General features: G+C 32.0%; 1 protein-coding gene across 1 annotated transcript; it reads right to left on the bottom strand.

The window, feature by feature from the left end:
* Nucleotides 1–3,163: 3,163 nt before the first annotated feature.
* On the bottom strand, nucleotides 3,164–24,579 carry LOC130445431 (uncharacterized). Its single transcript, XM_056781040.1, has 2 exons — nucleotides 24,152–24,579; nucleotides 3,164–3,573 (listed from the first exon to the last, which is right to left on the bottom strand). Exons 1-2 carry the CDS (start codon nucleotides 24,516–24,518, stop codon nucleotides 3,506–3,508), a joined length of 435 nt encoding a protein of 144 aa, XP_056637018.1. The 5' UTR covers nucleotides 24,519–24,579; the 3' UTR covers nucleotides 3,164–3,505.
* Nucleotides 24,580–24,898: the final 319 nt, after the last annotated feature.

The raw sequence follows: 24,898 nt of genomic DNA, 5'->3' as shown, positions 1-24,898 counted from the left end.
ATTTTCTATGGTTTGAACCCAATGTTCAGCATGCCCTTTAAGATTTTGGTTAAACCATTCTTAAAGCTTAGATGAAAATAATAATCGGACTGCATTTTCAATATCTCCTTTGAATTTTTCTCACGCAAAAATTACGGCATTCATCTAAATAAGTAATAATCTGACGATGCAAAGTCTGGACCACATGCTGAATGTGGTATGAATTCAATACCACCATGGTCTTTGATCTTATTCCGCATAAATTTCCTGGTATGTGGTTGAACATTGTCTTGTTTAAGTAAACTCGAATTTGAAATACACTAAACTTATTCGATAACTTTTATAGATCTTGCTAAATAATTGTAAATATGTTTGGTATCTTTAGAAGGAAGAAGAAAGCAGCTTCAATACCCAAGCAGTTGGCCGACCTGATCGCGAATGATCTTCAAGCGTCAAATGTCTACTATTAAATCGATATAGTTTTCGGTACAGTTATCAATATCGATAAAAAATGTACAGGAAACATACTACACAGTTTTTTATATTGAAATTTACACAAACACCGCATCTGATTGGTGGTATAGAGCTGCTAAAAGTCATTGTCAATTGTCAACATAACTTACCATCGAGTACTTCTCATGTAAACATTGGTTTCATGGTTTCATAATTGGTTTCGACTTTATATGATATCGGATCTCCTTGTAGAAGGTCATTGTTTAGAAGTTGAACGATTTATTTTCCCTTGAATCCAGAGCCTAATCCATTTTCGCTTTGGCTGTTAAGAAAATTGCCTTGGTAAACAGTTTGGGACAGATTTGTATGTTATTACCGCTGCACAGACAGCCATTAAGTTTAAGTTCATAATAACGGAAAATCGAATAAAATCATTTCAACAAGGAACGAGTTATTTAGTTAGGCTAAATGCCTAGCGCAGAAACTGTACAGAAATATGATTGGGTCTGGTATTACTGTACAGTTTTCGAAATCGAAAACTAGATGCTCGTATGACACTATACAGTTTGTCTCAATACAGAAAACAATATCGGAAACTACATAATGCCACGGCTGCTTTAAACTTTTGTTTCCAATAGTGTCTTAACAATATACCAATTGCATATTTATCGCAATCCATTTAAATTAAGGCGTAGGATTTTTCAAATATGAAAACCGACATTACTTCAGAGATACCCCAATATTTTCATAATAATCATTCTGGAAACGATCAAATCCAAAGTTTCTCTATCTTCTTTGCAGAATGTTTTAATTAACTAATAAATTGTATTGAGTAATGCATCATTCTGATTTTCAAAATTCCATTAAAAATATATTTAAAAAAGCTTTCTTGATCTATTTCAATCCAATCATCCCAAGAATAAAACTGTTGTACGAGGTCTGGCTATTAAATAACGAGACTGGTTACGAAAAAGGGTTTTATTATAAAAATTAAACTACATTCGAATGCAGTGCTGGAAGTCTTCTTTGATTAGGGCCTTTAGGAGCTCTGCCGTTTTTTGCTTTACCGCTTCCATCCACTCAAATCGGGTCCCTTTCAAAGCAGATCTTTTTCCAACCTTTCTAACCTTTCAAGGAAATCTGAGCAGATCCGTTGACGCAAGAGCTTTTGGTCAGGATTCAGTTTTTTTTGGGACCAACTTCGCCTTAACTTCTGTCATGTGTAATTCTTCGTGTAAAATTTTTCTAACCGTTTCTTTATCGGTGTTAACAGCTTCGGCAATCATCCGGATGCTTATTCGACGATCTGCACGCACAATTTGGTTGATTTTGGTCACTGTTTCAGGAGTTGTAACGACCTGTGCGCTGGTCATCTTCAGTGCTCTCTCGGCCTTCACTAAAGCGCTTACACCACTCAAAAACACGCCCACGAGATAGACAATTGTCCCTATAGGCCTCTTGCAGCTATCCGGATGCTGATTCGACTATCTGCATGCACAATTTGGTTGATTTTGATGACTGTTTCCGGAGTTGAAACAGTCATAAGGCGACCTGGGCGCTGGTCATCTTCAGTACTCTCTCGACTCTCACTACAGTGCTGACACCACTCATGAACACGCGCACGAGATAGAGAATTGTCCCCATAGGCTTCTTGCAACAATTTATAGCACTTAATCGGGGTTTTTTTCAATTTGGTCTTCGGCATGAGATGAAAACACTTTTGTTTCAAACCGCTACTGCACAAATACTATAATAGTGACGGAAACGTGTTTTGGGACGTTCATACACAAGATATCTAGATACACAACGCACTACTCGTTTCTTATCCCACCCTCTAGGCGCCCAGTCTTGTTGTTTAATAGCCAGACCTCGTATAAGTTGGATGAGGAAAAGACACTGACTGGGTTCTAAGACAGTCTCATATCAATATAGAAGATGATTTTGAAAATCAGATCTCGTACACATCAAATTAAAGTTTGCATTTTAAAAAAATGGTATTCAACCGTTATTTTTCCTACTAAAATCTAGAAAGGAAATTATTTGTTACTTTAAGAATATACATAGTGCATCTGAATGCATTTCCATGGTAAACCGTGGTAAACAAGATCTATTTCATTTATTTCTTCAAATGCTAAAATTTTCTTGATAGATTTTTCAATAACAGTAAAAACCTCACTGGTTTGTAGATGTTCATAATTTCCGTAAATTGTTTCGCGTTCTAAATGCTGCCCGAATCTAGACACGATATGGTAGAGGTCAGTCGAAGATGGAACGTACCAGAGATTGTGAAAACCACAGTTTTAGTGGTTTCAATCTTAAATGGTAACTTCGTAGTGGTGTTTATGGAATAGTTTTTACGCCGTTTCGCAACCCCAGATCCACAATAATATATCAAAGACTAAACAGAAGTGAAAAGTTTTTCCACGCGAATCTGCGTCAAAGAAAGCTAAGGTGGGTTTGATAAAAATTAGTCTTTGCAATTCTTATTTTTTTGGATGTACGCAGTATAATTCACATTACTTACCTTCAGAAGGGTATTTGGTCGAGAAAAACATAATGTATTCTTGTAAAACTCCATGGATTAAATTAATTGAGGTCCGCTATGCAATCAAATCAATAAATTAGATGATAAGATTCTATTTTTATCGTTGTGAAATATTTTTTTTCATGTCAGTCAATGATATGTTTCAGTTCCAAGTATAAATGAGATTATAATGAAAAAACGTATATAGATATAATAAATAAAATTATATATTACTTATTTACAAAATATAGGTACAATCAATAGTATACAAAAAGACTAGACTAACAATTTTCGATGTAATCCTAGAAGTTCATTCCACAGAGGCATAAAAAAATAAAAAAAATCATAAATTTTGAAAATATTTGATAGATATTAAATACAGAAATATACATTTAACAAGACAAATCGAAATAGTAAAAAATTAGTCATTTCATTACAAAAAAAATCTTGTTAAAATCTAATAACACCTTTGGGATCAAGCGCTGTAAAACGTACTATAAATATACAGTGTTTAAATAAATTATATACAATAATTCCATACAAATTTACTCAATTCTCTTTGACAGCCTTTGAAGATTTTTCTAAAGATTGCACAGTCTTCCTAGCCTGGTAAAAATCTGTAACAAATTAAAAATTTATTAACATACGAATATGAATAAACTAAAATTTAATTTACAACTTTGGGAACGTACGAAAAATGAATAATTTTTTTTTTATCTAAATCCTAATAGACGATACCTAAATTTATCACATCACTCAATAACTCGTGTCGCTAACTAATTTTTTGCCCAAAAATCCATTTTATTCATCAATGTAATCATTTTCAAGAGCAAAACCACCAATCCCACCGCTTCTCTAACTTCTCAATACCGTGCTTGTCGGATTTGTCTTTTATCTCAAAATAGACTTCGGTTTCAGCAATTGCTTTTTCATTTGAACAGAATTTCTAGCCGGGGAGCATTTTTTTGTGATCTGTAATCACTGGTGGCCAGATCTAGACTATACACCGGATGAGAAAGCAATTCGTTCAATTTAACCATCGACTTGTGAATCGGTATGTTGTCTTGGTGAAACATGCTACGGCATAAGACGCAATTTTGCTTTCATTTTTGCATTCAACTGATCCAATAACTCTATGTAGTATTCGCTATTGATTGTCTCTTCCTTTTGAAGGTAGTCATTAACTTCCCAGCTGACTCTCCTGCCTTTGGACGCTTCAGTCATGGTTCAGTCCACTCAGATGATGATCGTTTTGAATCCGTAGTGAATTGATGGATCCATGTTTCATTAATTGTCACACATCGACGCAATTACGTGTAAACATGCCCAAACTCTGCTCTGAATTATCAATACGTTGTTGTTTTTGATCGACTGGGAGTAAACTCCAGGAAAAAACCTTCTCATGGTCAAATTTTCAAGCATAATTGTCTTCTGGTATCTTTACGGCTTCAGTTATCTCAGGAGAGTTCAATTTACGATTAAATATAACCAATTTGTGGAATTTCCAATATTTTCTTGAGTAACCACCGCAATTGGACGACCAGAACGTTCATCATCATCGTTGTCTGGATGACCACATTTAAATTTAGCAAACCAATAACAAATGATGGAGCTATTTCTGAGCTTGTATAATCTTTTTTTATCAAGATAAGAATGATAAATTAACACACTAAATTGTTTTGGGTTCATTGTTTTGAAAATAAAAAAAGTAGCTTCACTTTTTTGTTTTGAAACTTGTTACTTCATAAACGTCATATGGATTTGACAATGGCAGCGCCATCTGTGTGTCAGTCACACGACTTATTGAGTGATGTATTATTTCGATATTTCTAATATTATGTCATAAAATACCAATAAACCAAGAGAACAAACGTCAGAGACCAAACTGTTCAAGAAACTATATATACATAAATATTTTTCATGAACATTTAAGACTTTAAACAAGACGTGGCAACGTGGTTTTTGTAACAACTTAGGCTTAGTGGTATTAAATTTTAATTAGTATTGAGAGAGTTATCTTATATACATTCCACTGAATTATCTATTAACAATCTTCAAACATAAACAGTGTCTGAAGATGAAAATAAGGTTATCGAAATTCATTTTCTTGCAAATGAGTAATAATTTGTAACAAATTATATCACAAATAAAATGAGCAGAGGTTTTTGTCCTAAAACTGCATTGGAATTCATTGTAAGATTTAATAATAAAAGGTTCAAGGAAATATAGAAAGTTTTCTAAGGAATATGACAATTCCCAGAATTTATTTATTTATTTGCTATAATGAACTAAATTTACATAAGCCTGTTGGGTTCCATAGAATCAACTGGATTTCATTTCAGTCAGGACCGTATCTAATATCGATTAGTAAAAAAATAATGTGGTTGCTTCATATTGATTTACTTTATAGGATGAATAAAAATCAAGTTTGAAATCATTTTGGTTTATCCTTAAATGTACATATAGTTTAAATATTATTTTTTTTAAATATTACAAAACATCAGAAAATTCATACGAAATAGTCAACAATTTACCAAGTTACAAGAGGAAATCCAAAAGGAACGAATATAGTTGATGAATGTGTTCTCCTAGGACAACTACAGACATCTTTGATACAGAAATCTGGCTGAACGGCCAGATATTGCACCGTCTGACTTTTATTTTCGGGAAAACAAAAATTGGATAATAACGTCAAAAATTATATCGATTTTCGCAACTAAAACACAGTTCGACATCGATTTCGATTATTTCCTGTCCTTCAAATGAAATATTTTTCACTATGAACCTTTAGAATATACACAAAATAGTTAAAAATCTGGACTCGATCAAGTTTTATATTCTTTATAAATAATTTAATACCGAAAAAATAAATTAGGAAATATTTTCTTTATATTGGGAAATTTTAGATACCCTGTAGATTCGAAATTTCGTTTTTTTTTCTGTCAAATAATTATGCATTTTTACATTTTTCTCTAATAAAAAATATTTAAAAGCAATTGGTTATAAATAATCGTTCGGTTATTGCTATTGCCGTTAATTATATAGTATAAAAGCGGTTTGAAAACATATGGTTGATGTCATGGGTTTTGAAGCATTGTTTATTCACCTCAGGTAAAAATATTTATCCCCCCATATTAAGCTGTACCAAAGCAACATTTCTATTTAAATACAATGACCATTAATTCATTTAATAAAATTAAATATTCAAATTATTCTGTCAACTACAAGGTTATATAGTAATAATAAAAAAAAACTTTTTTCCATAGATATATTGAAAATCTAAAAATCATTTCCACCAAAATACCAAAAAATATGAATGAAGGTAATAATTAGTTATGTAGAGAATTTTTTAATAATCAAATTCCTTTCATCGCTATAAACCTAGGTTTATACAGGGTGTTTCTATATTCGACCGGCAACGCTCTACCACAGACAGATCAAAATAAAAGATTCATTTTGATATAGGAATACGAGCCCTTAAGGGGCCTGGTTGCTGATATATAGGGTATTCAAAGTTTTAAATCAAAATCTGTTTAAGTAATTTCTTGCCGCTGCAGCAAAATGAACAGAACAAATGTCCCATCGTGTTGAAACCACATATAATATTTAACAGTACATTCTACAACAATTCATCCAACATTTCTTCCAGAAAGTGCTCCATTTGATTTATTTGGTAAAATGTAAGGCCCAATTAAGCAATCCCAAATCATACCCACATACATGTTAACCGAATATTTATGCTGAAATCCACTTTCACGAACCAAGTGCGGATTTTCTTCATCCCAAACGTAACCAATTCTAGAGTTGAAAATTTCTTCCCTAGTAACTCTAGCCTTGTCAGTATACAACACATATTTTGGAAAATTTCGATTTTCATGACACTTTTGTAAATACCAATTTGAAAATTCCATACGCACCTGAAAATTTCTAGTTCTAATGCTTGAACACCGGCTAATTTGTATTGTATATATTAGTGCTCGACCTCGATTTCAAAAATATTATTTAATATCTTCTCTTCCAGATGCATAGTTCTTGTTATGCGTTTGTTGGCTTCCAGCAAGTTTCCGGTTTCTTTCGGCCTTCTTTCAATACTTGCAAATGTAGAATGATGTATATATAGATACACCCTGTATACTGACGATTTTCGTCTCAAGTGCAGGAAAAATGAAGGATAGAGTATACAGAACCTAATGAAACCAACCCAAACAAAAAATGTGAGATTGCGATCACGATTCGTAATGGATTATTAAAAAACTTGTATGAAACAGGAACCTGGGTAATGAACATTACGACAGAGTGTAGAATTGGTATAGCAGAGATTAAACAACAGAGGAAAACAACAAGGTGAATAATACAAACATAAGAAAAGACGGAAAGGAAGACCCGGGAAAACTTTGCTAGAGTACGTAGCACAGGAAAAAAAGAGAGAAAGGAAGATATAATACTGACCACAAACAGTGGAAAAATTTAATGAGAGGAGAGTGAAAACTAAAACGTAAAGACATAAAGAGTTTTAAACGGAAACTGTGGCAAAGGAACGAACTAAATCTGGTGAATAGGATGCATGAGATAACAATTCAAACTTGAATTCATTGATTTTGGCCACGTTGCAATAAGTTCGCATAACACTCCCCAATGATAATTTTTCCTTTTTCAAGACAGTCAATTATTCCACGTATAAGATGAAGAAGCAAAATCCGTAGATTTTCCACCATATGTTTTATGAATGTACAAATGAATAAAAAAATTACTCTAATATCTGACCCTTTGATTCACTGCTTGCAAATATGGATATTCAAGCCATTCTCAACAGTTTCAAGCTCTCCAATCAATATATCAAGGTCTTGAATGTTTTACCTTAAAATCTAACTACCCTTTCGAATCCAATCATGGGTGGTATGGGTGAATGTTGTGATTGTTGAAGTGAACGATAAGCCGACAATGGACACATTGCTATGTAGGTCCAACTAAGGCCCACGGGCAGTTGTAGGACCGTGTGGTAAAGTAAGTTAATGCGTATACGTAATCAGCAATCTAAAAAACATATTATTGCATATATTGGATACTGGAACAGTTACGCATCTTAAAAATAACCACCAAAACGGCCTAGAAACACCATTATCTCTATCATGATTTATATAAAGTAAAATTCATGGTTTTTGATATACAGTCTGCCGATTCTTTAGTTTACACGCTATAAGCACCTTAAAAACGAAATCGTAAAAATCCGGTTGTTTATTTAAGCTTATAAATTTGAATAACCGTTAAAATAGATTTGGTCTTTATTTTGAATCTAGTTAACGCTATACTCTCTGACGACGACGCGACGCGACGTAACATGACTGACCTCGTCAACCATGACTGTATTTTCCACAACTTTTAACATTCCATCAACAACACAAAGAAATCTAATTTATCGCAATAACTATCATTCTCTCTGTAAATATTCTCGTTATACATAGGAGTCGGCGAATTTTTTTTTAAAAAGGGTTAAACATCATCGAGTTTTCGAAAATATACTGGATACAATTTTTAGATAATATATAGGGTGATTAATTAAAAAAGTCCAAAATATCCCAACACGTTTAGTTTTTGTCCTGAACATTGCCAATTTGTGTTCGACGGACGTAAAAATACGTTATACAGGTACACCTTCAGTCACGATCTTTTTCAGGCTTCGACCGTTTCCTTCTCACGCCCGAAAACCACGTGGACCTTGCACTTGTCTACGACACGACGTCTCGAACTTCGAAGACACCTGGTAACCATTGGCTTTCTCCTCAAAAGAGTTTAACACGGCAGAGGGCCTCCATAGGGAATTACTTGCTATTGACATCAAATGCGCATACGTACAACTTTCATTCCAATAAGTGCCTTTTTGAATGAAGTTGTTCAATTGGGCTCTAACCAATGGTTCAATAGTCGGCTCCACTCCAGTCGATGCTCTATTCAGATCGATTGTGTCTTCAACGGATCTATCTTCCACTGAGAATTTTTTCAATGCAATATTCCTCAATTTACCATGTACCGTATGGAATTTCGCTTTTAATAATAGGATGAACAGAATATCTTTGTTTCCCTACCCCCTTTTCATGCTCGTACTATCAAGGAATCGAAATCTCATCGACTATTATTTGTATTTGCACCCTAAACAACTAAAATATTGAATCAAATTTAACTTTTTCCTTCAATTAAAAACCCAGCTGACCGACGCCTGAATCAAGGAATTCCAAATTGCCTAAATTATGAAAAGTAAAGTTACTTTTGTTTGCTTCATTGATCATTATCTCTGTATAAAGAACAGTAGTTCTTAATCAAACATAATGTTTAGCATCTTGATGTTATAAAACGTTTTTTATTCATTTTTATATACATGTAGATCAGTATCGCTGATTTCTTAGTGTCACCTTTGTAAACACAATTAATTTTATCCAGAGCTGCCAGATTCTGGCACACATCACTATTTCCACAATACTTAATCTTTGTATTTTTGCAACTACAGCTAGAGCAGTTGACTTTTACCAAATATTAACTTCAAGAGATCAGTTGTAGCAGGTTCGTTTATAATTTTAAGTATTCTATACGTTTCTAGATCCAGTCAAAAGCATTTAATCCCAACCATACTTAGAAATAAACTAGCAATACATATAGACCCAGTTATTTCCTGATTCAGGTCCAAATTTTGGAGTGATACAATATTGAATAAAAAAAATTATATTGTGGCACAGATAAACTGAAATTTAAAGCATCAATTTTTCAAATTACATCACAAAAAGTGATTTAAAATATCAGTAACAACAAAAATTACAATAAAAACAGTTACTAAGGCGTTAGACTGGAAGAAATAATAATTATTGACATTAATGTTGATTAGTTAACCAATTTCTATCTTAAATATTGTCAATACTTCAATTAGAACGATTTTTCTTTGATGAAATACTCAATGGATATCTCCTAGTTGCTGTTTTTATGTCTTAAACGATTGAGTCTTTCGCGCAGTTGCTTTTTTTATTAACATCCATATTAATTCAAAGCTAAATTCTTTTAATGTTCTGTAAATCCAACAATACATTAAAATAATTATTTAATTATTCCGGAGAAGTACTACATTTGATAAAGGGTGGTATTTACTATACAAGTACATTGGTCAAACTAGGAGATCTGTTGATGTGCGGTTTAAAGAGCATCTGCCTCATTTAAAATATGCACAGAAGGCAGACATAAATATGGAATGAATATAAACAACGCATAGTTGTTTAGAAATGTATCCAACAATAAATTGTAAGATAAATGATTAGTGTTAGTTTATCTTCAGTGTCTGAAGACGATAACTTGGTTATCGAAACGCGTAAAAGACAGTGTAATCGTTGAGTATCAATATCACCAACGGTTCCACAAATTCCAACAAGATTTTTTGTGCTCTTATAATTAAACAATGCTAAAATTTCAGTAGTCGTTGCGTAAGATGTGTCCTATGTAAGATGTTTTCTTATCTTAATAATTGTCAACAACTTTTTTTGCGACCAATGCTTCTTAGTACCTCGTCGTTGTTGATTCTGTCAGTGCAGGGTATCTTCAGGATGCGTTTATTTGTAATGGCATCTGCACGTGTATAAATCCTAACCTAATTTATTTCAAAACCCATTCGAAACATATCACAGGCTGTTGAGGTCTTTCTAGTTCTAAAGAAGAAGAAATGTTTGTCATCAATGCACCTATTTTCGAATAGCTTATAATTTAATTGTCTGGGATTTCATGATTTGTTATAATATCCTTCCGAAGTGGATGTCACTGCAGTATTTACACAATTCCCAGCACGAAAGCAGTAATTTAATAATTTTCTCGAGATAACTGACAAAGATATCTCTGATTTCACCACAAGTCATGGTCTGATAGATACCGTGAGAGCTTGAGCAACACCACCGAAAGTATTATGCATTATTTTCACATATATTTTACAAATGCAACAACCGACACTTGTTACTCTACATCAACTTTTTACAGGTGTGCTATCATTGTATTAAAATTAGAAACGGATTTGAATTTAAAATGTGAATTAATTCGTTTTAGGGTGAGGTATAACCGTCCTAAATAAATTAGAATTTCCTCTTTATTAGAATATTAGTAACTGAAAAAAATGTTGGTGAGGCAGTTAATGGTAATTTTGACTAATTCTGGGTATGTTTTAATGACTTTCTATGGGTACAAGAGATTCTATAGATCACCACAGGATCCACCGATTTGGGTGGATCCTGTTCAAACCTAATTATATTCGCAGGAACTTTTGGGTTTGCTGGATCAGAATATAAGTTTATTAAAGCTGACACGACATTACGAGGGTTGCTACTAAAGTTTTCAAATAGACAAATGAAAACGAAGATTTATAATTGGATATGGTTTTATGGCCAAGAATTGATAAGAGAAGTAGAGGCAGGCCGCCAACAAGATGGAGTGACGATATAAAGAAAATTGCAGGAAATTGGATACATACAGCTCAAGATAGAGATAGATGGTTTAAACTAGAGGAGGCCTATATCCAGCAGTGGATGGAAGATGGCTGATAGATGATGATGATGATGATGGTTTTATCGTTTTTCAAAATATTCCTCATTAAGATCAATACACTTTGGCATACGTTTGAACAAAATGTCGATTGAGGTACCTCCAAAACATGTGATTTGAACGCATCAACCGCTTCTTCAGTTGTAGAATAACGTTGACCTCGCAATTTATTTTTGATCTACGGGAATTGGGTGCCAAACAACGACAATTCGGTTTCCCTTATTTTTTCTAAAACTTCTGGCAAACAAATGCTGGTGTATCATTCAGAATTGACTGTTCTACGTTGCTCTAATGAAACGGTGGCGATATTCCCAAGAAAACGGAGGCCATTTGCTTCGAAGTGCAACGAATAACTTCAATTGGATTTGGTTGAAAGACCCATACAGTCGATTTTTATTTAGTTTCGGGTTGTCGAAGCGAGTTGTTCGACACACTGCTATTGGTTTGAGATTTAATTAATGTCTAAGTATACTTAAATAAATAAATCTTTATTTACTAAAGTAACGAACGCCGGAATGGTTTTCGCTCGGTTTCTCAATATCAAAAGCTAAAAGGAAAACAAATATTGAGTGTAATTTAATGTAAATTTTTGTAAAAATATTTCCGAAACAGTTGAAGATAGATTTAGGATATTGTACATGAATTATGTCGAGACTTTTCCGAAGAAATCAAAAAATAAATAATACACAAAGGGTTGTATTTAAAATAAGAAGTAATAGCATTGTTCCGAACAGGCCCTCATTTATTTATATAACGAATTCATCCCATTTGGATATTCCACACCGTATATAGAAACATAATATGAAACCATGTGCAGAATCGAACGTACCTTCATAGAAAAAGTACCTGAAACAAATTATGACGGAGATCATCTGTTAGATTCACATATAAAGCGAACATCTGGTGTTTTCGAATTTTTTCTTTAACCGCAGTTGCAAACTGCAAAATGTTGACGATGGACGTGAAGATTTTAATTATAGGATCAGTCATCGTAATGACAAACATTTTGACGATAGAAAATAACATTTTATATCGGATATAAAATCTTATTGAATTGAATGTTCTTGATTTTAGGTCTCTTTTATTTTAAAATTAGTTTTTTTAATAATTTTTGGAAGAAAGACAAAATTTGACGTTTCGACTTTTCTTTAACAATAATTTCCGTATTTATATTGATCAATAGATCACCTACATCATGCCTTGTACTGTCTACATAGGGCAGACATCTCAGTTTTTAAAAAATAGACTAAGAGGTCATCAATTCGATAAAAAATAAAACTGCGTCAAATATCAAAAAAAAAAAATCAATTACAAAGATTCAAAAATTCTTGGAACGGAATCTAATACACAAAAAAGAGAATTTTTAGGAATGGTTCACATTCATAAGAACGAAAAAGCTATAAATGATAAAAAAGTCCTGAATAATTTAAGTAAAATAAATTTCTAGTACTATTTTGTAAATTCTAATAAAACTACAAATAATTTGATTGATTAAGTACTGCAACATTTTCTATTTCGATTTTATTCTTATTTTGAGGTTCATGATATAAAACATCGAAACGTCAAATTTTATCTTTCCTCCAAAAATTATTAAAAAAAACTAATTTTAAAATAGAAGTGACCTAAAATCAAAAACATTTAGACGCATTTATATATCAAAGGGTCTAAGAAATAACAAAATAAAGAAATTTACTTTTCTTTTAAATAGTGAAGATTTTTTGGAATTACAAATAGAAATTTTTCATTTAACCTCTATTGTGTTCACTCTCAAAATGTCTAATTGTCATATTAAAACATAATACGTTTCTAAACTTATGTGAAACATTTCTCGAAATCTCTTTCAAGTTTGAACACGTAATGTAGGCGAACGCATCGATTTCAACCTTGAAAGCAAACACCTGTGACTCGAACAATAAAAATACACCTTCCCGCCAAAATATTGGCGCCTTTTACGGTACCAATGCAGGTAGTTCTTAAAATATGAATCACCTGGCATTGAGTAAGATAAAAGCGTATCAGTTCAAAGGAATCCTGTGTTCTTTTTAGAAAATACGATATTACAGAATTTTAGAACGAACGGATTGAAGCCGGGTGTTTCGAAATGTGTGTATGAAATTATGATGAATCTTTTCTATAAAAAAAAAATACAATGATCAGTGGCGGACTAACAGGGGAGCGGAAGGGGCGGCCAGGCCCGAGCCTCCGATCTAAGGGGACCCCAAATGCCTCCGCGTTCCCCGTTCAAATCCCAAACAAGACGATCAAATGAGCTATAATGTCTTAGCACCTCTCAGGACCTAAGATCAACTACATGTAGTGCAATAAAAAGTTTCCTCTCAGGTAAAAACACAACAAAAAAGTTTAGGAGTCTTGTCCATAACAGTTGTTAAATCTCTTGGTGCTCAGTAATTGCTTCCCATTGTCACATTGTAATTAGGAATTGAAGGAAGTAAACAGTTAGCAGTCTCCAAAAATGACTCTGGATACAGAAATCACCAAAGTAAACGCCTTGAATGAGTATTTAGTGACCGAACGAACCACGCTTGTAGACAATGCTGTAACTTTTGTCAAAGAAAAATCAACATCGAGAAACGAGGAAGAAGGAAAATAAAAAGAACGATTCCGGGTGATTCAGCTCATGATACTGGATTATCAATTCAAGAAGAAATACGTCGGTCAATGTTTGAATGCATAAACCGATTCATAAAAAAATTGTCATCACGATACAGGGCCATATAACAAATCAATAATATTTTCCAAATTACTGAAACAAAGTTTATGCTTGAAGCTTCAGATGAAGCTCTGGCTGTAGCAGTTGACAATCTGATACAAATTTATGGTGAAGTTAACAAGTTTTCCAAGAAATAAAAAGGCATGTAAAAGTAAAATAGTATGGACATTGCTGCCAAATGGAGAGCCCAAGAAATCCTTCAGTGAATCGTTACTCTGTATATCGCTTATACTTCAATACATTTTGACCATTTGCATCTCGGTTGCATCATGCTATAGGAGGTTTAATTGATTAAAAATAATCTTCGATCTAAAATGCAAGAACAACTGGCTAATTTAGCCGTACTTTCAATAGAAAGAAAAATTTAGCCTGAATAATTCAAGTCGAATTCAAATTTCACTTCCAGATTTTAACGAAATAAACATAAACACTGAATAAAACTGAATAAAAAGCTTGTAAAACTACATTTTTTAAAGCTGGGGGCTTCATTCAGCTTTGCCGCCCCGAGCCTCTGACGGGCTTAGTCCGCCACTGACAAGGGTTGTCCCCAAACTCGGCTTAAATTTTTTTTAAATGGTAATAATTTAGTATCGAGATGTCATTAAATATAAAAACGGTTACGCAAATGAAACAGAAGCTTTGGATACTACATACGGAGCTCTGCATCATCATTGACGACCTTAAAATTTTGAACAGCTAGAATCAAACGTGGTCCTATCAGAAGAAATGACGACGAACCAAAAACTACCAGCGATGTCATCGAAAAAGTCAGCAAATGGTACTGGACACCCTTCGGATTAAGATAGAAGAGGTTTGCCCATTCGATTAAACATTTCTTAGGCTTCATTGACGAGTTTTTAGAAAATTAAATCGGTTTTTTTTAATTGGATTCATAGCTGTAGAAAATTGTCCAAAACAGTCCAGACAGTAGATTGAAATTGGGCAACCTGCTTCTAAAAAAGGTAAGGCGGTTTGAATGGCCGAAAAATTTTTTCAGTAGTCATGGGATTTACATATTTACATATTCAAAGACATTCACGAATTCAAAATGGTCGAGAACCCAGATCTGGCCTCCAGAGAGTTTTTCATGTTTCCTAGCCTCTAAGTATCACTCCCAATACTTATTATTTAACAAAGATAAATCATCATGGCGTGCTAGATATTTCAACTTTTGTCTCTGAAACCATTTGCGTTAGAAAATTTATTTGTTGATCCTTTTAAAATATACAGGGGCATTGAAAATTAGGTAATTATATACTTTCACGGTCACCTGGTTTTTTGGGGCTAGAAAATCGAAAAATGGATGGATTTTAATGAACTTGGTCTCAAAATGTTCCATTTTACGGCGGATTTATAAAAAAAATTAGTAGAAATAGCTGGAATGAAAATTTCTCATAGTTTTACTGTTTTCAATTGTAAAAAAACGGTTTTTCAAAATAATCCTTTACAAAAAATTATGGTAATTATACACTTTATAATTTATAATTACCCAAAAGGTAATTATACACTTTCGCGATCACATGATTTTTTGGTTAGTTTAGGTTAGGTTAGGTTAGGTTGGCTCTAGTAAATCGAAAAATGGATAGATTTTAATAATCTTGGTCTCAAAATGTTCCATTTTACGGCGGATTTATAAAAAAAATACGAAAATAAAAAAAAATAAATATTTTTTACAGTTTCATGACTTTAAATGCAAAAAATGACTGTTTCTGACGTAGTGGAATCAAGTTCGTATATTTTTTTTCGCAATTTACATAAAAAAATTAATATTTTGAAAAAAAAAGTTTTTCTACTATTCAAGGTTTAAAACTATTAAAAACCGTAAATTCAGCCACTACCCCCGTGTTTTTCATAAATTCGTCGTAAAATGGAACATTTTGAGATCAAAATTATAAAATTTATCTATTTTTCGATTTTTAATGGTCCAAAAACTATTAACATTGAAGAATATAGTACGAAACTATTCACGAAAATTGATTGTTTTTCATCGATTTCATTTTAAGCTATAAAAACTGAAAAAACCATTCTTTTTGGATTTTTTTTCATTGTTTATTAATTTATGTAGAATACAAAAAAAAATATAAGAACTTTATCTGATGAGATAATTTTTTGTAAAGGATTATTTTGCAAAACCGTTTTTTTTTACGATTTAAAGCAGTAAAACTATGAGAAATTTCCATTCCAGCTATTTCTACTAATTTTTTTTATAAATCCGCCGTAAAATGGAACATTTTGAGACCAAGATCATTAAAATCCATGCATTTTTCGATTTTCTAGAGCCAAAAAACCAGGTGAAAGTGTATAATTACCGAAAATTAACCAGTGGTTAGAATATAGAGATTGCAGAAGATTAACAAAATTTCAAGTTTCTATGTTCACTTAAATTTGGTAGAAAAATAATAAGAATTTAATGGTAATAACAGTGTGGTTTATGTCTCCGAAAGCACCTACAGACACTAACCTTCTAAATTTTGTCGTATATCAAGGTATTTTCACATTTTCTTATAAAAATAGCGGACAAACTTTTTGCTAACTTTATTGTATTCTAATTTATGTCATAAAATCACCTAGTAACTTAAGTCAAAGCTTCCGCTTCCTTGCAATCGTTGCATTTACATTAAATTTAGAGCGTAGTTGCCAGATTCTAATATTCATCAAACGTAAGTCAGAAATTAATTCACAACAATGTATAATGTGTAACATCGGTATCAAAATTTTAGTTCTTTCGAGCTTATGGAAAATATCAATTTACAATTTGAGTCGGGATATTTGAAAATAAAAAAATTGTTATAATTTATTCTAGAACGTTTGTTGAACAGAAATCGAAGATTTAGTCAAAAAAAAGTTAAGGAATTATACAAATATTGCAAAAGTTATAAATATTTACGTAAAATAAGAAGATTGGGTTTTTGTTCTAAAAAACCATTTCAAATTTTTTTATTCGTACAATATGATAAAAGAGGAGGAAATTTCTAAAATAATTCTACCTCTCCTCACTGTAGGGATAATATTCATACGTTTCTAGAGGGTTGAGAATACATCTCATAATGCTTCTTTGAAAAAACGTTTTGTTTTTCGTAAAAAATGGTAAAATAAAAGAAAATGTCTAAAAAAGTTGTACAGTTGAAAATGAAAACTTTGTATTGTAAGCCGCTCACTTTATACTTCAAATGATTAAATGTTATTTAAAAATATTAAACTCAAAAATGAAAAAAAAATAATTCGTTTCCCATATTTGAAGGTCCCGGAAGAAATTTAATTTGGAAAATTGTTTAGATTTCGTATTATAATTTGGGAAAATAATCGGATCTCCAGGATCCTCATTCTTTTCTTTTTTTGTTTGTTTATGATTATATTTTTGAGTTTATAGTTTAGTCAATGAGTAGAGGGAAAATATAAATCCAGATTAGTGGAAGTTAACAAAAATTTGTACAAAAAATGATACACTAGAAAATGGTATTTGTTAGTTGAATTAGTACTTTACTGAAGTTTGAAACATTTTCTACTTTTCACCAGTTACGTTATATGCAATTCTAATATTGCGGTACTTAAAAAACCTTTTGAATTCCGATAAAACAATTACCAATCAGTTCTGCATAGTTATTTGCATATTGATTTTGACTTTTTCATTGAGCGACGCCACTGACTGCAATAAATACTTGTCCAAGGTGTCTATTTGTTTCTATGTGGCTAGTTAAATGTTAGTAAAGTGACCTCAATTGATAAAGTGTACATACTTATTGAATAAAATGACACTATTTTATATTACAGAGGCCAATGACTCGGAAACTCCAGTTCAAATTAAGACAACGCGAGATTTTCATCAAAATTTAGTATTGGATTAAAAAACCGTAGTTTTTTTTATACTAGATTCTGTTATTTAATCAAAAGAGAAAGTATTGAAAATAATTGTAAATTTACCGCAAACATTTTTATAATATTTAGTGTGAATGCATTGGTATGAATTATTCAAAAGTAGAGGTTTATAGAGGTCATTTTTTAAACAATACGTTGAAAATTTTTATTTAAGAAACTAACACCACAACTGTAATTAATCTTTACTCTAAATAAATATTGATAATATTTCATAATAATAATGTGATGACTTTATCAAGTTTATTTGATTCACTGACGACATAAAATATGACTTATTTCAATTAAAAAAATTAGTATGCAATCACGAACCAACGTCATAATAACGAATCGCAATTTATTTTTATTCATTCGCCAACAAATTTTCGTCTCCTAGCCGTCTGCTGAATTTAACAATCACAATAATATAATCTAAAAAACATTAGGTAAACACCAAGTGGCGGACAGCTCGGATTCGACAGAGACGTACTTGAAAGTTTCCACAATCGTCAAATCAAAACTCTAAAAACAGACAACGTACCTATAGATAAATCATTGAAACATAATATAAGTTCGCAATCAATTATAGACTAAGTTATCAGCTAAAAGTGCCATTATAGTAGTAATAACAAGTTTTGAAACAATATAGATAAAATCTATGCAAAAAAGTCGGAAAAAAGTTGGAAAAGTTTGAGGCAAGGAGACCCACTAGCAAGAGTGTTGCTTAACTTTGTATTAGAAATTATCTTGAGATGTAGTGGCATCCGATCCATTTACAACAACAGAACACAAATCCTTGCCTACGCAGATGATGTGGTAATTATAAGTAGAACAAAAAAGATCTTTGAAAAGGGTAATTATACACTTTCACGGTCACCTGGTTTTTTGACTTTAGAAAATCGAAAAATGAATGGATTTTAATGATCTTGGTCTCAAAATGTTCCATTTTACGGCGGATTTATAAAAAAAATTAGTAGAAATAGCTGGAATGAAAACTTCTCATAGTTTTACTGTTTTAAATCGTAAAAAAAACGGTTTTGCAAAATAATCCTTTACAAAAAAATATCTCATTATCATTTTTTTTGTATTCTACATAAGTTAATAAAAAATTATAACAATTTTTTTATTTTCAAATATCCCGACTCAAATTGTAAATTGATATTTCCCATAAGCTCGAAAGAACTAAAATTTTGATACCGATGTTACACATTATACATTGTTGTAAATTAATTTCTGACTTACGTTTGATGAATATTAGAATCTGGCAACTACGCTCTAAATTTAATGTAAATGCAACGATTGCAAGGAAGCGGAAGCTTTGACTTAAGTTACTAGGTGATTTTATGACATAAATTAGAATACAATAAAGTTAGCAAAAAGTTTGTCCGCTATTTTTATAAGAAAATGTGAAAATACCTTGATATACGACAAAATTTAGAAGGTTAGTGTCTGTAGGTGCTTTCGGCGACATAAACCCCACTGTTACTACAATTAAATTCTTATTATTTTTCTACCAAATTTAAGTGAACATAGAAACTTGAAATTTTGTTAATCTTCTGCAATCTCTATATTCTAACCACTGGTTAATTTTCGGTAATTATACACTTTCACCTGGTTTTTTGGCTCTAGAAAATCGAAAAATGCGTGGATTTTAATGATCTTCGTCTCAAAATATTCCATTTTACGGCGGATTTATAAAAAAAATTAGTAGAAATAGCTGGAATGGAAATTTCTCATAGTTTTACTGTTTTAAATCGTAAAAAAAACGGTTTTGCAAAATAATCCTTTACAAAAAATTATCTCATCAGATAAAGTTCTTATATTTTTTTTGTATTCTACATAAATTAATAAAAAATTTAAAAAAGAATCCAAAAAGAATGATTTTTTCAGTTTTTATAGCTTAAAATGAAATCGATGAAAAACAATCAATTTTCGTGAATAGTTTCGTACTATATTCTTCAATGTTAATAGTTTTTGGACCATTAAAAATCGAAAAATAGATAAATTTTATAATTTTGATCTCAAAATGTTCCATTTTACGACGAATTTATGAAAAACAAGGGGGTAGTGGCTGAATTTGCGGTTTTTAATAGTTTTAAACCTTAAATAGTAAAAAAACTTTTTTTATATAAATCTGCCGTAAAATGGAACATTTTGAGACCAAGATCATTAAAATCTATCCATTTTTCGATTTTCTAGAGCCAACCTAACCTAACCTAACCTAACTAAAAAACCATGTGATCGCGAAAGTGTATAATTACCTTTTGGGTAATTATAAATTATAAAGTGTATAATTACCATAATTTTTTGTAAAGGATTATTTTGAAAAACCGTTTTTTTACAATTGAAAACAGTAAAACTATGAGAAATTTTCATTCCAGCTATTTCTACTAATTTTTTTTATAAATCCGCCGTAAAATGAAACATTTTGAGACCAATATCATTAAAATCTATCCATTTTTCGATTTTCTAGAGTCAAAAAACCAGGTTACCGTGAAAGTGTATAATTACCTTGAAAAGAAAGCAAAAGGATATGGACTGGACTGAAAATGACGACAGAGCAAAACAAGGAATATACATTTGATAGTCCAGGAGTTCGAATACCTGGGAGTTACAGTGACAGACGAAGGAAGTGAAAAGACAGGCTAGAGGAAACAAAACGTTTGGAGCCCTCGGAGGACTATTAGGATCAAAAGATATTTCAAAACTCTCCAAGTTACACATTTACAAGACAGTTACACTACAAACGGTGCTGTAAGGAAGTGAATATTGGATCATGAACAAAAAAGAAGAAAACAAAATAAACATATGGGAGAGAAAGATACCAAGGAGGAGGTTTGAAGGAGTGCGAGAGGACGAAGACAGTTGGGTGAAACGATTTTTGTTAAATGGAGATAAAAATGTATTTGAAGCATGTAGAGAAGATTTAGAAAGAATAGGAATAGAGAACTGGCGTGAAGCAACCATGAACAAAAATAGATGGAGGAATGAAGTAGAGCGACTTCAAGCCCTGCACCTATAAGATCTGTTGAGCATGAACACTTTCCAGATTCAATCTTGCTCATACTTCTGGCTGTTGTGTAAACTTATATTGCTATGTGACATGCTGAAAAAATTCAATCGTGGTGCTTCAGAAGACTCCGAAGCAAATGGTCATAAGATTTTTCGTAAGAACTGGACATTTCATTAAAGTGTAGGACGGTCAATTCTGAATAGTAAACCAGCATTTGATTGCCAGAAGTGTTCTTACTCATCATTTCAAACAAAAACGTTTTTGAACGATTAAAACTTCGAATTAATGGGTCATCCAACGTACAAGCGTTGTTTGGCACCCAAGAATTTATTCTTATTATTTTTCTACACCTGAAGAAGCTGTTGATGCGTTCAAATCACATGTTTTGGGGGGTACCCCAATCGAAATGAAATGCAAAAGTGTATTGATCTTAATGGTGAATATCTTGACAAACAAAACTTAATTGCGAACCTCGTATGTTGCTACTTTTATTCTGTCCTCGCGAGATAAAAAATTACCCCATTAACCCCTTACTGTTTCAAAATATATCAATATTAGTTGACTTTACTTAATGTGATTAATTCTAATTTGGTCATTTATGTTCCTTCTTCATCATACTCCAAAAGTATGAAGAATTTGGTTTTATCTACCCCTGTATATATTTTTGGTACCTACGATTTCCTTCAGCAATAATGTGTCTTCGTTAACTGAACAGATTTGAAGGAAAATATTGTTTTAATGGGTTTAGTAAAAAGAAAACTGATTTAAAAAACATATCTCGCACATTAGGTAAATTTACGCTAAAATTGGAAGTGAGATCACATTTTTCCTATTCAATTATCCATATTTTTAAATTACGGATCTGTCTTATAAACAACAGCGATAAGCTACATGAAATCTCGTGAGTCTAATTCTCGTTTATTTTATTATTGTTTTGTTGAAATTGAATATTCTATGTGCAAAACAGACAATTCATTTATCAAAATTTACGATGGGAAAAGTTTATGTTTATACACTAGTTGAAACTCTAAACTTGATGCCAATTACGTTGGAAATATATACAATTCTATTTGCTCATTCCAAGGGTAATAAATTTTTTTCTATATCAACTTAATTAATTATTTGAAGGAATGTTTCTTATTAATTCATAAAAATATTAGCATTATACAAATACATACAGTATTTTTGGTAATTATCTAGATTAGGTTACACCCCTCCGATTTCGTTAAAATTTTAGAATGTTATAGAGAAAAGTATGCCGAAAAATTTGATACATACATGTAGGGCGCGGAAATCATCCCTTCACATAGTTTTTCAACTTTGAAAATTCAGAAAAAGAGAAATAATTTATACATCATAGTTTGGCTTCGCATGTCTAACTTAACCTAACCTAACCTCTAATTTTAACTGAGAATATTGATAGAATATTAATCAATAAACAGACACACAAATTCATAGAATTTTATCTTTTTCATGGTCGAAAAAAAAACAAATATTGATAGATTTACCAACGATGCAAATTTTTTGATAAATGATGTCATTATTAGGTAATGAAGACAAACGAAGCCAAACTAAGATGTATAAATTATTTTTCCTTTTCTGAAACTTCAAAGTTGAAAAACTATGTGGAGGGATGATTTCCCCGCCCTATATATACATATATTCTTGTTCAGCGTAATTTTCTTTATAACATCCTAAAATTTTAACGAAATCGGAGCGGTGTAACCTAATCTAGATAATTACCGGTTTTTTTTTCTATTCTTCACCTATAATATAGTCAGTATGATACGCAAACGTTATTGTTGACAATGACTAACTGTCACATTATTAAATGTCAAACAACAAAAAGTTAGAACGGTTTTTATGTAAAGTTATAACTTAATTCATTTAAAGTATAAAGATTTTGACAGAACCTAACCTAACCTAGACAGTCAGCAACGAAAGTCGAAAGCTTTGAACTAACCTCAAAATGTCATCTGTCATTGTGTATTTTTCCGTTAGTATATGATCAATCCTTATATTGACTCGAATATTTCGAAATATCAAAATCTAAGGTGCAATGTTTTATTGAACACAAAGACATTTTGAAATATTTTCTAGACCTATTGCCAACAAATGATTGACATTATCTGAAGAGGAGGAAACGTAAATGAAAAAACTTGTCAATTGTAGTGAGGATGATGCAATGGGTGCGCTACAACTCATGACTATTTTTAAACAGTTGAGATAGGGATGCGCCAACTCGGGACGGGGATATTCCAGGTAAACGAAAAGGTAGTTCGAGTACTTAATACAACTCGTGACGTATCCATTAAAAGTATAGCCTGGAATTTAGTACCTAATCCACTTTGTAAAGTTGGAAAATCTAGAAATTAAAACCCAGAATTTCTAAACCCTCTAAGTTGGGTTAGGTTACGACAATTATATACATAATACATATCTTTTAAAAACTGGACAAGTACTTTTTGTCATGTATGTAGAATGTAAGATATTTTTAACTGAAATACCCTATTAATATATCTTTTATTTTTATTTTTCATTTCATAATTAAAATCCCGAGATGCGTAATCTTCTGTCACGAGTGGTTTAATCTTCATAACAACCACGATCACGAGGTGGCACATTGTAACAGAAGTTAAAATTTAATGGCAGGTTTTAAAAATACGAGTTGGTACACGTAGGTGAAAATTCGTTAATCAACAGGAAAATTGTGATGTAGAATGTGGCATGAAAAGTGACAGGTAGTTTTAATTGTTATTCAGTGAAAATAAATACTAATAGTGAAGGACATTTTGGTATTAATTTGGAACCATTATTCCTTTCTTATTGTCACTGATAGTAGGAAGAGCCCCAATAACTCTGGTTAACCCCTCTGGTTAACTCAAAATTCTGACTACGCTACTTTGAACAGTTGAATTAAATCAAATACTTTAACTTGCCTGGATGGACATTCAACGGATTTAGCCCACAGATAAGAAGAAGAAGAATCATTTTATCTATTCTATTACATAAAATCGAGTAGTTTAAATACACTAACCTGTCAGTACTGTTTGATTATTCTGTTGCCTAAAAACACTTCTGTTTCTCTTGAGAATTTTCCTCCCAGTCGCAGAATTATTGCTATTCTTCGATTGCGTTTCGTTCGTATTTACATTTTCGTTGTTAACATCCCTTTCACTTTCTTCAATCCTCTTCAAATCTATACCAAATCTTTCGCTGAATCTTTTCCTATCGATGTCGTATTGTTCTTGCAACATTTTGTCCGTGTCTTCGATTTTAGCTACACCGAAAAGACACCTCTTTATATTATTAATTCTAGTCGTTTTCGGAAAATAATTTTTTGGTTTCAAAATTCTATTTTCGTCAGATCTTACGATAACTATTTTACACACAAACGAATCCATGACGATCGCGGACACTAAGAACTGAACTGCTACACGTTGAACCAACGGATCACCACGAGTGAAAGTTTATTTCGAAGTGTTGTGTTTTAAACGTAGTGTGGGATTTAGCTCTCCCTCTTTTCAATATGTACGCATGGCATTCAACCAATAGGGATAGTGGAGTTTTGTTGCCGGTAATAATCGGAGGATGTGATTGGTTAGATTGTTTTATAACGCTTGCGGGCGATATTTGAATTTTTGGTGGCAACGTCTCATCCACGGGTCCAGCAAAGTTTTAACAAGTCGAGATCAGGTTACTGCAAGTTAGATGTATCTGGCCGTTGAGTAAATTTTATTTATAAATTGTTGATGTAATACTGCGGATTTAAAATATTAAGTTC

Source organism: Diorhabda sublineata, chromosome 6 (genome assembly GCF_026230105.1).
Source record: "Diorhabda sublineata isolate icDioSubl1.1 chromosome 6, icDioSubl1.1, whole genome shotgun sequence".
Lineage (NCBI taxonomy): Eukaryota > Metazoa > Arthropoda > Insecta > Coleoptera > Chrysomelidae > Diorhabda > Diorhabda sublineata.
Note: the sequence above shows the minus strand (reverse complement) of the source record. Positions and strands in the feature narration are given on the sequence as shown.

Excerpts from the sequence above, each read along its gene's own strand:
- LOC130445431 (XM_056781040.1), bottom strand. The coding sequence starts at position 24,518 with ATGGATTCGTTTGTGTGTAAAATAGTTATCGTAAGATCTGACGAAAAT. Across the intron at positions 3,574-24,151 it reads TAATCAAACAGTACTGACAG|ATTTTTACCAGGCTAGGAAG; the intron begins GTTAGTGTATTT and ends AATTTGTTACAG.